The 15564-nt window shown below is 38.9% G+C and overlaps 1 protein-coding gene across 1 annotated transcript in view; it reads left to right on the top strand.

The window, feature by feature from the left end:
• The first annotated feature begins 433 nt into the window (after window positions 1-433).
• Window positions 434-15564, top strand: part of MAST4 (microtubule associated serine/threonine kinase family member 4) — a 103057-nt gene continuing 87926 nt past the window's right edge. Inside the window, exon 1 of the mRNA XM_058824326.1 lies at window positions 434-636. Coding sequence (XP_058680309.1) covers window positions 545-636 — 92 coding nt within the window. The 5' untranslated portion in view covers window positions 434-544. The remainder of the gene's footprint in view (window positions 637-15564) is intronic.

Below are 15564 nucleotides of genomic sequence, written 5' to 3'. Positions count from 1 at the left end.
CGGCCGTGACACACGTACACTGTGCACCGAGAGTCACTGCTCCTTGACTTACAGTTCCCAGCCCGTCCGAGCGCGGCCGGCGGGCGGCTCCGACCCGCGAGGGGCTCTGTGAGGGTCGGGCGGGGCTGTGCCGTGCTGGGCTCACCCGCGGGGGTTGTGCCGTGCTGTGCCGTGCCGGGCCGGCCCGCAGGGGCTGTGCCGTGCTGGGCTCACCCGCGGGGGCTGGGCCGTGCCGTGCCGTACCGTGCTGGGCCGGGCCGGGCCGGGCCGGCTCGCGGGGCTCGGGCGGGGGGCTCTGACCCGCGGTGGGCGGGCGGAGCGGGAGCGGCGCGGCCTCTGCGCGGCCGCCAATGGCCGGGGCGGGGCGGCACCCGTGAGCAGCCGCACGGAAAAGTTTCTGTCGGTTCGGGTTGCTGCTATCTCTGCTCTCCTTCCGCCCCCTCGGAGGCTGGCTGCCTTCTCGCTCTCTTTCTCGCTCTTGTCCCTTCCTCCTCTTCCTCGTCGTACTATGGCACTGAGTTATTAAGCTTTCAAACGCAGAGAAATGGATATGTCGGATCCCGGTTTTTGGACGGTCGTTTCCAACTTCACGCTGCGCCACCTGCGGCGAGGCAGCCGGCTCCGCCGGACTCAGAGGTGAGGCAGGCCGCTCCAGGTGCGCGGGAGCGGGCGCTGGATTTTCCCGGCAGAAGGGCCCTGGGAACGGTCGGGAGCCGCGGCCTCCTGGCTTCTGCTGGTCTGGAGCTGTGAGAGCTGAGAGCCTCTCCTTCCGAGGCCCTTGGTGGTGGTTTTTCTAACCAAACGCTGCATAGTACTCTGCCTCCATTTATAAGATCTTTTGTTTTGTCCAGCCCTTCTACCCTCCTCTTTTTTCCCCCCTTAAAGACATTTCCAGCTTGCTCTCAAGTATTCGACCTTTTATTGGAAACAGGTATTCTTTTTATGGGCAACTCAGAGCCTATTTTGTTCGGTGTTCTTAAAGGGACAGGTTTACATAAGTACCTTTTTTAAAACAGGCTAGCTTAACGTTTGTTAGTATAGGAATGGCCTTTTTTGGGCTTGTAACATTTTCATTATTGTCAGGAGGAGGGGAAAAGGCTTAGAAATAGTAAATGCTGAGTAAAAGTTAAAGGGTTGTGCTAGCAGTGGGCAAAAGACTGACAGGCTGTCGTGTCATGGTCATTTTTTGTGCCATGGTGGCCCTTTCAGTTAAATATGTCCCTATAACAAGAATAAGAAAAAAAATGTATAGAAGTGTGTAACTTCGGTTCACTAGTACCCTGTATGCCATTTTGAGACATACCAGGTGTGGTGTTAAATCATGACTAGCTTCTGACTGTGAAACTACCTTGAGTATTGGCTTATGTATTATCTTTGGAGAGCATGTGTAGAATGTTTCTTCTGCTGGCTAAAAAGATGGCACAAAGAAAGCAGGATAGAGGCTTAGCAAAGTTGGCTTTTACTAAGCTTTCAGTACTTAGAGTCTGATTTTTTGTTTTTCAAAAGAAAGAAAGCTACTCTCTATTTAATGCAGAAAGTTTAAAATAAGAAAAACAAGTGGCCTGTTTGACATAGATTAAAAAACTATTCCTGCAGTAAATATCTATTATTTGTGTCTCCTACTTAGGGTAGCTGAAAATACTGAGTTATTTTATCATTATTATCCCTCTCTTGTAAATAATTTTCCCACTTTACACAGCATTAACTGAGAATTGGAATATGCCATAAAGATTTTGCTGCTGAGAAATGTTAAGGTTTTTTATTCAAATTATCTTTACTGTTCTTACTCAAATTGGGTTTGTAACCTGTGTTACAAGCCCAATCTGTGTGAAGACCTACAAATACCTTTATAAATGTATGGCAGGTTGAGGAGGAGAGAATCTTCCTAGTTCTCATAAGAAGCATGAAATAAATACATACCATTGGTTGGTTTGTTTTATGTATTTGGATACCTTCTTTCTTTTCAGGCATATTCAGTTCTGTATATGGGTTTCTTGAAATACTTGAAAGATTTTTTAAAGTGACCCTGAATATTGTCTCAGCATATCACATATATGGTATGTCAGTGAATAGTACATGCCATATATGCACTTACATTTCATATATTATAGTGATATTAAATACTTAATGCCCTCTCTGTAGCCAAATCAGTGTGTCACAGCACTGTGAAGTTAAAAAGTCAGCAGTAGAATTTCAAGGCTGCTTACTCCTAATGCGCCCAGATATCCCTCCTTTGTCAGGTTGGTTCTGCCTTCTGAGGGGTGGGAAGTCACAGTCTGCTCTGTTAATGTCTCCTGGGGAATGCTGTCCACACACTTCTTCAGCTGTCTTAAAGGTGGACCTGCCCTCTGCCCCCTTTTACTCGTGGTTCATTTACTGATTAAGGTATAAAACTTAAGGAGTAATAGAACTGTCAGAAGCAAAGAACCCAGCTTGGGCCACACAGATTCTCCTAACTCTGCTGTAGAAATGGGTTTGGATTAATTAAGGTACGAGCCAGGTTTATGTGTTTTGTGCTGTGGCTCACCTGCGTTATCTTAACAGGCTCAGTCAGCCATGGCTGCAGCTGCATGTGAAAACTGGACAGATAGCTGATTACTTAGCTTAACTTGCCACGGGATGCCTTCCCCTTCTTTCTAAGAGAGCTACTGGTAACCACTCGTGTGTTGTTGTAGTTTCCCAGGCATTTCAGATGCCTGAAGAGTAGGTTAAGGAGTGAGATTTGAAGGGAGTTTAGTTTCTGTCATCTGAATCTCCTGCTGGGCATAAGTGAAAGTTTTGGGTCCACTGATTCAAGAGAGGTTTTTTCTTAATAGTTACACTGTCTATGAAACTGTCTAGCCTGATGCATGCCTAGGTGCTTCAAGAAAACTTCTAAAGAAGCGTTTCTTTCTGGTTGTATCTGCAGTTGGCTTTGGGACTCCTTCCCAATTTAAGAGTAAAAATTTTATTGTTCACTTGGGCATTTTTGCCTCTCAGTTATGTTCCTTTTGCCTCTTCAATTATTTTTACCTCTGCTACTAGATTTTTGTGGCCTGCTAGACCTTGTTGTTTCTGTGAGCACTACTCTACTTTCTTAACACCTGGGATAATGAGAATTGTACTATGAATTTTGTGTCTTTGTATAGATTTACTTGATGTGATTATGTTTCTCTCTGAGGTTCTAAGAAGTAAAGAATGAAGAGATAGGAGTTTTCCAACAGCTGACTTAACTGAATTTCAATTGCAGCAGCTCTTTGGGAAGTGATACCTGAATAAGTAGTATCACAGCCTGACTTTCAAGTGCCGTGGGTTTTGAGGACTGATGGGTAGAAAAATTATCTTCAATTATAAATTGGAGGCATTTGTTTTTCAAATCTCTGAGACTGTGCCATGGATTATTCCATGTGCTTTTACATGAAGAAATACGTCTATCACCATATAGAGAGCTAGAGTGAGCCAGAGAGGGTCTCTAAGTGTAGACATCTACTTATAGAAATTGCTGTCTAGAGTTACAGATGGATAAGTGTGTACACATACACTTCTTTTCACATGGAAAAATCACTACTTTCTGCTTTGTTTTATGATACATATTTGGTTCTCTCTGACACACCCTTTGTGTCTGATTTTCTTTGTGTATCTTTCACAAAACTGACATGCCAGTGATCCTTTTTGTGTGTGTCCTTTTCTCTTGCTTTTTTTTATGGTAGTTGCACTGGAACAATGTTAGTGCAATTGTTCTTCCTTTGAGTCAGAGTAGGGTATTTTTTCCCCAAAGGCATGAAATTCATGAATGCTTGCCCAGTTGCCTCTGAACCAAAGTAGACTCATAGATGATTTGTGTTGAAACTTCATTTCATTTGTTTACAGTCACTGAAGTGGTAGTGAGTCTTTCATGACATGAGAATAAAATATTCATCAGTCATCGAATGTGTGTTATGACAGTTCATAACCCTTCTGAAACCTTAGAAACAGTGGAAAGTTATAACTTTTATTGGAAACAGAACTGAGTAGTCAAACTTTGTTGTAGTTCTGTTAGTTTTGGGACAGCATGCTGCCTGGAAAAGCAGGTGTTTTGAATGTCTCTTGCTTGATAATTCAAATAGGCACAGTGGTGTTAAAATTACGATGTAAATTCTTGCTGTTGGTTTTTATGTAGACCTTGGTTTTTTAACATAGTCAACGCAGTATATTAAAAGTATATTATAAATGGATTATTTTATTTACTAACAGGTATTCAAAGTGGTCCTGTTGACGATATGAGAAAACCAATGTTTAATTATATTGATGTCAGCTGAAACTCTGTACTAGTGGAGTTATTTTACTTCTGCATAAGAGTAAACATCAGTTCAAACTTTGTTTAAAAAGTTTCTTTTTGATGTATCTGTATTGTTTTTAATGTGTGTTTGGGGGTGTGGTAATTTGAAGAGCTTCACCATTTCTTGACTTTCAACTCCCTTCATTTGCCTTAGTTCCTACATGCAAGAGAGAAGAGCAGTTATTCTAATAGAGGTTGAGTAAGTTTAGAGAAGATTGTTGTCCCATAACTGGGGGGATTAAGAAGTACATTTGTGCAGACTATATGTGCTTCCAAACACACTCTAATTGAATATGTTTTGTTAGAAGTTAATTCGCTGGACCAGTGATTGCATTGTTTTCTCTACTACCTAGTGAAGTGTTAATGTATCTTGGTAATTGTATTTCCTTTCATTCACAGTAAAGGCTGTCTGTTAGGGGGATAGTTTTGCAGTCTCACAGTCAAATTGAACGTGTTGTTTTTATTTTGGTTGATGTAATTGACCAATCTTTTTCTTCAGGCAATTAATGTATTTCAAGTTCTGATTACAGTCTGAATAAGCCAACATTATTTCTTAGCTTCAGCCAGACTGGTAAGGATTCATCTGGTCATACTGCTATTTTTTGCTTCATTTTCACTCTGATAAAGTGTTATTTTATTAGAATTATGTTAAGATCATTAAAAAGTGACTGAAGGGTCTTATTTTAGAAAGTCTGAGGAAAGTTGATACATGAACAAAATAAAAAGAAGCTTAGGAAAATGCTGGAAGAAGCTCTAATTGGTTTTGTTGGGTAGGAGACAGTCTTTGTTTTTCTTACTCAGAGAATTTAAAGGATAGTAGTTCAGACATCCCTTCATGAGCTGTGGTTGGTTGGACATGCCATGTGGTCTAGGCACAGAACACAGAGATTCACTCTGTTGTATTCACTCTGTTACATCTGTTACTGATGTTCTGCAGTCATTACAGTTCTTGCGGTGTTAGACTTGTTAGTAGTTGCCTCTTCTGCTGTGCCTCTTGTCAGAGAGCTTCAAACTTTTGTCAGTGATAAGCTGAGTACCAATTTGTGCAGCTGCATGCACTGATTGATGGGCTTGCCTCTAGCAGCTCTTTGTCAAAGGTGGAAGTGGTGATCAGAAAAGTGGATTTCAAGGGAACTTTCTGATGACTTTGGGCAGAGAAGAACCATCTGAAGTTCAGCAAGGGCAAGTGCAGGGTCCTGCAGCTGGGGAGGAATAACCCCAGGCACCAGCACAGGCTGGGGCTGCCCTGCTGGGGAGCAGCTCTGTGGAGAAGGACCTGGGGGTCCTGGTGGACAAGAAGCTCTCCATGAGCCAGCAGTGTGTCCCGGTGGCCAAGAAGGCCAATGGTATCCTGGGGGCATTGGGAAGAGCATTGCCAGCAGGTGGAGGGAGGTGATCCTGCCCCTCTACTCAGCCCTGCTGAGGCCTCACCTGGAGTGCTCTGTCCAGTTCTGGGCTCCTCAGGACAACAGAGACATGGAGCTCCTGGAGTGGGTCCAGCAAAGGGCAAAAAATTTTATTAGGGCTCTGGAGCATCTCTCTTGTGAGGAAAGACAGGGAGAGCTGGGGCCGTTCAGCCTTGAGAAGAGACAACTGAGAGGGGACCTCTTTAATATCTAAAGGATAGGTTTCAAGAGGCTGGATCAGCCTCTTCTCAGAGGTGATGAGCAGTGGAACAAGGGGAAATGGGCAGATATTGATGCTGAGGAAGTTCCACCTGGACATGAGGAAGAACTTCTATACTGTGCAGATGACCGTGCTGTGGAACAGATTTTCCAAAGAGGTTGTGGAGATACCTCCTTGGAGTTACTCAAGAACTGCCTGGACCCAATCCTATGTCATGTGCTTTCAGACTACTCTGCTTGAGGAGGCTGGACCACATGAGCCACTGTCATCCTCAGGTTCCAATTTTTCCCTCTTCTGCGATTCTGTAAATTTGTTACATGTTACTATGCAGGAATGGTCATGATTTTGTTAGTTGGAGATGGAGGTGGAATCACTCAGTATTTTGTGCATATGAAGATACTGATAACTGGTTTAGGTTGAACATTATAAATGAAGTGTATTAAATGGACCACACTGAAAATTATGTAAAACTGATTGTTGCATGCACTAGTTCTGTGTATATTGTCACATTATCTATAGGCTGTGATGTTACATGTCATTAGAAGAGGTTTAGTAGGAATTAGATTTGTTTGGAGGAACATTGGGATGGCACAAGGAGAGGTGCATATCTGAGGAGAATCAGAAGGTTCACATATCTTTGATTCAGCCTTATTCAATAGGCTGTGTTGCATTCAGTGATGGCTCCTGGCTTTTCTCTTGAGAACCTTTTTGAGGATTTTTTTCCTTTGAACCTTTGCAAATTCACTAACTGTGGTAATTGTGAAAATTGAAAGTTTTTGATCTCTATCATTTGACTTTAACCTATATTTAAAATAAGGTATCAAAGAAAAATTTATAAAAGGCTACCCACTGTGAATTTTATTTTTCTCCCTCAAAAAAAAGGTTGAAAATTATGTCAAATGAGGCACTGCTTACAGCTTTATAAATGGCTTTATATGTGTCTATAGATAGATATAATCAAAGATTCTGCCTCTTCTAACTAGACTGGTTTAAAACGTAATTATTAACATTGAAGTAAATAGGGAAAAATCAAAATCACATATAATCTATTTTATTAAATGATGGGTAGACTAATGTAGTCCTGTGTAAAGTCAAGGGTGTTGACTGAAGGAACACCATTCCTGTTGCTGCCTAATTTACTGGAACAAGCAATGTGAAGTGTTAAGCAATGAAATAATTGAGTTGAATAAAAATGTATATACCAGTTCTCTTAGTGCTTGATTGTAGTATTCCAGAATGTGTTCCAGAATTTAAAATATATTATTTTCTCAAGGCAGTAAGGTGGTGTGATGTAGAACAAATACAGTTTTTTATCAATAAGGAGCTAGATTAGTCAATGATTTTTATATATCTGACAAAATTGTTATCTTTTGGTTTGGCAGATATACATGAATATAAACTTGCCTTCTTTCTCCCTGTCAGAAAGAAAATATCGATATTTTTGTTTATTTTTGATCTTCATATGTATCAGTACATATGGTGTCCCCACCCAGGGCAAGGGGGTTGGAACTAGAAAAAAATTTGAACTAGACTCATTCCAACTAGTGTAGTGTTTACATTTTGAAATACTATATAATCTTTTTTCCCTTAAGTAATAGAGGAAAGATTCACTTTTTTTTTAATTAATTCTGTGGATATTGGTTTGGCCTGGAAGCTCACCTTGAGAGAGCTGATAAGTTAAAAGTTACTTTGGTGAATGCTGGTACTAACCAACTGTGGTTGTTTTAAGAGGCACTCAAGATATGCAAAACTGAAGCGGTGGTAGGTAAATTTCTTTATTTTTCCCTGGTTGCTTTCTTGCATGCATTTAGGAACAGTGCCTTGTCAGTCTTTCCTCTCTGGGCTGCTAGGCCCAATCCTGTATGGTATTTGTACTAGGCTTATGGACAGAATCCCACTTCTCACAGGAGATCGATTTGATATGTAAAACAACTTGCAGTGCTTTTATTGTTGGGTTTGTTGGCATTTTGATGCATGCTTGGAAGAGAGGAGTTTATATGACAATTAATTGTTTTATTAAAGCTATTCACTAGATATGGATTTCTGTAAGAAGTGTTTATTTTGTTTTTGAAATAAACTTAAAAATTGTTTTTTTTAAGCATCAATTCTAAGTCCTAAAGTAATTCTAGGGAAGATGGGTATAGTAGTTTAAACTTCATTTAATAAATCTCAGAATAATGAATTGGCTTCTAATTTAAGTTCTTCCTACTCTTAAAATCCTTTTGAAGCTACTGATATTATCACTTAATGGATGAGATGCTAGAATGTTCTGGAAAGGTATTCCTACAGAAAAGTATGGGTTTTCTACAGAAAACTCAACAGTAGAAAACAAAAGAAAAATAGTCCTGAGAATACCATATTTTTTCAATTATGTGCCGTAACCATGAAACCTTTTCTCTTCAAACCCAAACTGAGCTCTAATGAAACATTAGAACTTAACTGGTGTGCCTGATGGACACAGAGAGGTTTGTGTAACTGGAGGCCAGGACCTTCTTCCAGCCAAGTTGCGACATTCCAACTAGAAGTGCCATCAGTGCCTCCCAGAGATTGCTTATCAGTGGCCCATGAAGCATCTCTTGCGCTACGGATAGCTAAATGACCGTGAGGGAAGCTGGCCCCAAAGGGAGTTTGGAGAGAAAATGGAGTATGAGAGATGAAAATTTCACAGGACCATTGTAGAAGATGTAGTGTTGTGATTCAACCAGAGGACATGGATCCATATAGTATGTAGGTTCCCTGGTTATTCTCTTGACAGAATTGTTTGTAGCAGATATATGTCATTTAATTAAACAGTATATTGATTAATATCAATGAGCCTAGCCATCCAGAGTGAAGTTCCATTGAAGTTCTGAAATGGGCTGTTTCCTGTTGATTACAGTCCATGCTGACTGAAAAAAAGGAAAAGCCTTTATTAGAATTTTCAGTTGATAAATATATCTTTACAGATTTTGCATAGTTCAAACATAAACCTAACAATCCAGTCCTCAATGAAACAGAACTTAATTACTGATAGTAAGAATAAATCAGACATGTTTCTTTCAACAGCTGTCTTGATGTTTACCAGAATTTGTCTTCAGCATGGTTTTCATTGTAAATCAGTACATGGCTTTTTAAAATTTCCCTTTTTGGGAAACTGTAAGGATAATGCTTGATTAGTATCTCCTTCATTAGACAGTGTTGTTCAGTGAGAAGTTGTAATTAACAAATAACCTTTGTATTAATACTGATAACCCTCTTGGAGTTATAAAAAGTAGATTGTATATGTTTGTTTTACAGATTTGCCTTTTCAGTGACTCTAGGCCTGTCTAGCTTGTTTTTATGCGTGGGTATGTCAAGGGAATTTCCATAAGTGCTGTAACAGTAGAAGCAAAAGCAGTCAGACAAGTGCAGTATGCTCTATTCACCTTGTCTACAAACACGCCAAGCAAAAGGATGATTATGTCAGTTCACTGCACCGTCAGGTCTTACCAGAGCATCTTTTGCATTATCCGCATAATGAACACAGAAAACATATAACACTTTGTTAAAGTAAGCTTGCCTTATGTATTTTTTTTTTTCTTACATGAGGCTTGGTGATTTGGCTTCATCACTGGCCTTTCTGCCATGTTTTGATGATTGAACTGTTGAGTTTGGAGGCATTTCCCCATCTCCCCATCTCTGACCTATGAGTAACTGGAGAACAGTTCTTTTGGGAAATACACTTCTGTCTGTTTTTTCCTTGCTGCTCACTTGTGTCTTAGATGTGTTATTCTGTCTTGTCAAATGTCAAAATATTATCATCTTCTGCAAGGCTTTGATTTCTATCTGTGGGAAAAAATTCAAAACAGATAAATGAAACTTCTCCCTGTTTTGTTGTTTTTGTTTTGTTTCTTAAGTTTGAAAATTATATCTTCACATTATTTCTTCTGTGTCTTCTTCAATCTTCAAAAAGCAAGACCCTTTTTTCATTTTTTTTCCCCTTTTCTGTAAAGGAAATACAAAACATACTAGTGTATATGAAAATACTAGGTTACTTTTTAAAATATGCAATTTGTTTGTGTGGGTCAGACCTAAGCATTCAGCATTATCTACAAATTAATACCTTTTAGCAATCATGTGTTTCCTTCTTCTGATTCATAAATTATAAGGCAAGAAGAAACCAGTAGGATCACCTGCTCTGTCAGTCTACAGGAAACAAGACAAAGAGTAATAGTGTCAGAGATTTAGTAATTTGGCTCTCCCAGATAAGGTAACCTGTTTGTTTAATCATTGATGAGTTTAGCAAAATCTGAAAGGTTTAACACTGCTCAGGACAATTTTCTTTTGTTTTCTTGTTCCTTAAGTCAGCTGTCTTTTACCATTACTAATTTATTGCCATGATATTGTCTTTCACACTAACTTCAGTAATAATCTCAGAGATATTAGGCCAGTCTCTTCATAAATGCTGAAAGTGTTCAGTACGTTCTTTGTGACTGTGCCTGCCTAAATCCAGTACAAGTGTCACCAGATGGATATTAATAGAAGGAAACAATCTAAAGAGAGGTCCAAAGGACTGCTGGCATTTTCTGCCTCAGTTGATATTGAAAAATGAATTTTCCCTTCAAGTGATACTGAGGGAAAACAATGTTGTGTTTTCTAGAGGACGCCTGCCCTGGGAAGCTGGCTGAGGAGCTGACAGCATGGTCTGGCCTCTGTGTGGTGGGACTGCTTGGCTCAGCTCCCTGTGGGAGTGCAGGATGTCTATAAGGACTTGGAGGGGGAAGTTGTGTGCTGCTTTTCTGTCTTAGGTGTGACAGGCTATCTGAAAAGATGGGAGGGTGTGGGATTTGTATGAAGGAATGTGTCCTGCTGAGGTGTTGTTGGATGATGGTAGTGCAGCAGGAGGCAAAAGTCTCCCATTGGTCTTGTTAATGGAGACTCCTAAGTTTACAGCTGCTCCCAGGTTTATCTTGTAGGTAAATCAGCTAGATCATTGCAAAAAAAAAGATGCAGGAATGAAGTAAACCATATGCAGTGTGAACAGGAACATGTGGCAGGAACACCCAGTGCATATTAGAAATCCAGCACCCTAATAAAATGACTTGTTGCTCTACATTGTTTTGGTATTGTGGTATCATATGCCTGTAGAATAAAAGTATCTGTCAAGTTTCAGATGATTTGAAGTTACAAATTAAGCTTTTTTTGGTTTTAAATTTACACAAAGGTGTTGCTATGTTTAATATGCCTATTTATCTTACGTAAATAGGCATATTAAACGTCCATGTAACAAGAGATAAAGAATTATGAAAGTGCATTGCCCAGTATATATGGAAAAACTTCATGTTTTAGTTACAGACATTTTTAATATAGAGTTTGAGACCTGGTTCATTGTTCTGTATTACAGAGTTGCCGCTTTGAAGTCACAGCAGGAAGGCACATACTGCTGCACAATCGAAACCAAGGAGACATAGTTTTCATACATTTATAGATATTTCACCTGAACAATTTGTGCTGTAGGATTATTTTCCTACAAAATTTGTATTATTTTTTAAAACCACTTTTCTAATAGATACCAAGATTGTGTAAGTATGATACTCATAAACCAAGAGTTGATGATTTCACTTTACATTAACCATCCTTAGGGCAAAGGCAGCAAATATTATCAATACACCTACTCAAGATAAGTGACGTGAGAATAGGACTTGAAGTCCAAGTAGTTAAAAGGCAGTTCATTACAGTACAATTTGGAAAGAATGTGGTGCTTTTTGTTATTTGGATAAGATATATGCAGTATCAGATTTTTTGCTTTTAAGGCATTTGCTTTTTAATTGTCTTTTTTTATGATAACAACTCCCATTAATTTACTACATTCTGCCTTTATTAGGCAATGCATTCTTCCAGGCCCTGTCAAAAGTAAGAGCTTCTATTGCCTCATAAAAGCCTTAGAGAACAAAGGAAACTCATGTAGAAGGTGAATTTATTTGTGTCTTTGTGACTTGACTGTGACTATAAGATACTGAAGTAGTTTTTTGGCCAGTGTCACATTTTTTCCTTTTTCTCTAACCCTCTGTGGTATTCATAAAACAGGAGATGTTCTCTGAACAAAAACAAAGGCTGCAAAAATGGTGGTTTTATGCGTTATGGACATTTCTTAAAGCATCCTTCTGCTGTGATGCAAATAGAAACCTTAAATTAGCTAATGAGCTAATGGGCCGGATGAGTAGTGAGGTGATTACTCTTCCTGATGGCCAAAAATTGTAGCACACCCTTTTCTGTCACCTTACCTCATCCACACCCTATTCTAACCTGTTGGAGATGTTTGTCTTGTCTGTGCGTTGAGCCTGAGTTTTTGGGCTTGTGTAAGCTCTTTGGATCAGAGGCTGTCCTTTGTTGTGTTCCTGTGGTGTGGAGAACAATGGAGACTCGTAGCACAATTGCATATACAAGAATTAATAATGCTTCTGCATATATAAGAAATAATAATGCTTCGCTTTGCTAGGCTCTGTTACTTAAGAGACCCCAATGGTTTTGTTCTTGACAGTAGAAAATGTGAGAGAGATCTCTCAAGATGCTTTTCTTGAAGAAGTCCTGGGACAAAGATGGCTGTTTTTCCAGAGTTTCTTCAAATTCGCTCCATTGCCATTTAAAGAAGGGAGGCTACAATCTGAGATCATTGTACAGTGTTGAAGAACAAAGAAAATAATCCAGTCATTATTTTTAAATAGAATATTGAGTAAAAACATCTGCAACCTGTTATCATTTATTCCAAAGACTTTTTCAACTAAAATGCATCTTTATTTCTACTAGCATAGTTGGGGTTTTTTTGGCTGTGAGTAATAATCACATGGCTGTAGGGTCATGCATAGAGGAACACCTACAATTTTCTGGTTTTTTTCTGTATGTCCTTGTAGAAGATAAAATGTGTAGAAAACAAAACTGCAGATTATTTTTTTCACTCATTTTCTGCATGTTAAGTCTGGAACAGAAAATGTGCAATAGTGTTAATGTACTTGGTGAATTTAGTGGTTGCCAAGGTTTTCAAGTCTGTATGATTTCAAGCATGATGTATGATTAATTTCTATTGATTTTGTGTTTGAACTTAGCTGGAAGGTACCTCCTATTACACTGTAAGGCAGTAGTCTCTATGCTTAAGGCTCATTTTTCTTTTCCTTCTGTTTTGCCAGCACATGGAATTTATAAAATGACCATATTGAACTATACTTTATAAAAACAACATTCGTATGTATCTTGAGGGTATGATTTAGTTGCTTGTATGTGAAAAACTGACTTCTAATCTTTAATGTGGCCACAAACCGCTTGATCACCTTAACAGATGAACGAACTTCCATGCTTCTCTTTGCATCCTCAGTGGTAATAACCTTTTAACAAAATTATCAATATAATTTGCCTACCTTTTATACTTGGCCTGTGATTTGATAGCTATGTAAAGCTAAATTTAATCTGAAACCATACTCATCGCAGTTTATTGTCAGAGATGCCAAGTTCTCTTAATTGGTGAATTGTACATACATAGTGGGTGTACAGACTTATTTTTATTAGTTTGGGAAGGTGTCTTGCTGGGTTTTTTTTGTTTTGTTGTGGTTTTTTTGTTGTTGTTTTTGTGGGGTTTTGGGTTTTTTTGTTGTTGTTGGTTGGTTGGTTGTTTGGTTTGGGTTTGGGTTTTTTTGGATTTTTTTTGCTTTTTTTCCCCATCAAAAGACCTTTTTGATTTTAAATTAAGCATTGGCAGACAAATGTTTAAGGTAATCAGGGGGTTACTTAACACAAATATACTGTCTAAACAGTTGGATTTTTTCTTTAGTTAGTTTGTTGAGAGTTGAGGACCAGCCCAGGACTGCTGGACTGAGGAAAACACATTCAGTTGATTTGGTTTCAGAATGTTCAGTAAGTCTCTTCACAAGTGTGTGTGCTTCACTGCATTTACATTTCCTCAAAGCAATGATCTCTAATGATCTCACGTGCTTGGCAGCACCTATTCATCTGCCAAACAGCGCTGTGCCCTGCAGCACCATGCTGGGGTGTGTGCTTAGCTCTGACTCGGAGGTGATCATCATTTCCTGCAGCAGCCAGTTAGCCCAGTGCTGCATCGCCCAAGATGTGAAAAAATCGCAGGCCAGGCAGTGTGGCTGCAGGCACTTGGTCTAGTAAAGCTAGACTTGTAAAGAATGTGCCGTGTGGCTTTGTATCACACTGCAGCATGATTCCTGTCTCCAGCATTGGTGAATGACATACTTCTACTCTTCTGCTTGTGGTCAAGTGTGCTGGGAGACATTAGTGAATAGGAAGATGAGAATTTGCCCTTTGGAGAGAGTGACTATATTATCTGTTCAAAAATATGACTGGTATAACATACTGAGTAGTCAGTATTTAAAAACAGAATATTATTTTCTGGTATTGTTATTACTATAGCTTCTTTTTAGAGCTCTGAATGGGAAATGCTTCAGTGACTAAGATGTAATATCAAATACAGAACTATCAGTAAAGTAATGTTAGTCCAGCTTCAGTCTTACAGAAACTTTAGGGAGTTTAGCAGATTTTTGGAGAATGATACTATACCTGTCCTATGTTAAATAGGTGTAAAGCTGTTATTCTAGTGTTTGGGATTATTTTCTGGAAAGAAAGAAACCGTAAAAAATTAGGCACGCAAGGTATTATATTTCTCTGTAAAATATGAAGAATAAAAGAATCCTTCTCACTCAATAAATACTCTCTGTGATTGTGTGGAACCTAATTAAGCAGTTTGGAAGGAGGAGATGATGAGGTTGCATTTGTTTTTCACCAGATTGTTGTATGCCATTTTGCCAGTTACAACCTTGGGTTTGTTGTTTTTTTTTTTTTAATTGGTCTTTTTTTAGTATTTCATTGTCACTGTTTTTCTGTATCAGCTAAATTTATGCTAGTCACACTGAGGCAAGAGATTATATATGCCCATAAAAACAAGTCAGAACTCTGTGAGCTAGATTGAGAAAACAATCAGTCACTTTTTAAGTGGTTACACACCCATATGTACATCCAACTAGTTGTCCAGCCCTTCTGAACCTGTATGGCACCATTACCTACCTGCACGGACTTTCTCGAGGATTTTGAAGGATTGAAAGATCACTTTGATTTAATGTTTAGTTATGGATTTATGGAAGGGAGATGATTAAGAAGCATATGATTATGTTAAAATTGAGTTGTCTATGTTTTATCATTAAATTTATATCTTCAAGGTGGTAATTTTTGTGGTTAGGATTCGAAGAAAGGATAATACCAACAAATGTCTCAATTCTTTTATACTGAAGACATTTAAGAAAATAGCTTTTGCGGACAATTTGTTTCTCAGAGGTATGCCTACATTTGGTTTTCAAGCTGAATGTAGTCTGAGGTCATCTGTAATGATTATTTGAAAAGCTGAGCTAGAGCTTATGCTAATTGAAAATCTAATGTTTGATTAAACCACTGAACCAAATTAGAGGTGTTAGGCTTCTATTTTAAAAAAATAGAAATGAAACCGGAAATGAAGAATTAGTGTTCAAACTCTGAGCGCATTCTCTCTTACTACTGAGAGGGTTAGGAGATCACAGAATGTCAGGTGTTGTAGTTCTACTTGAACCCATGGACATTATGTCAAATGGACAGTGTGTGGAAATTATTTTCAGTGGAACAGAATATTCCTCTAT

Source organism: Ammospiza caudacuta, chromosome Z, assembly GCF_027887145.1.
Source record: "Ammospiza caudacuta isolate bAmmCau1 chromosome Z, bAmmCau1.pri, whole genome shotgun sequence".
Lineage (NCBI taxonomy): Eukaryota > Metazoa > Chordata > Aves > Passeriformes > Passerellidae > Ammospiza > Ammospiza caudacuta.
Note: the sequence above shows the minus strand (reverse complement) of the source record. Positions and strands in the feature narration are given on the sequence as shown.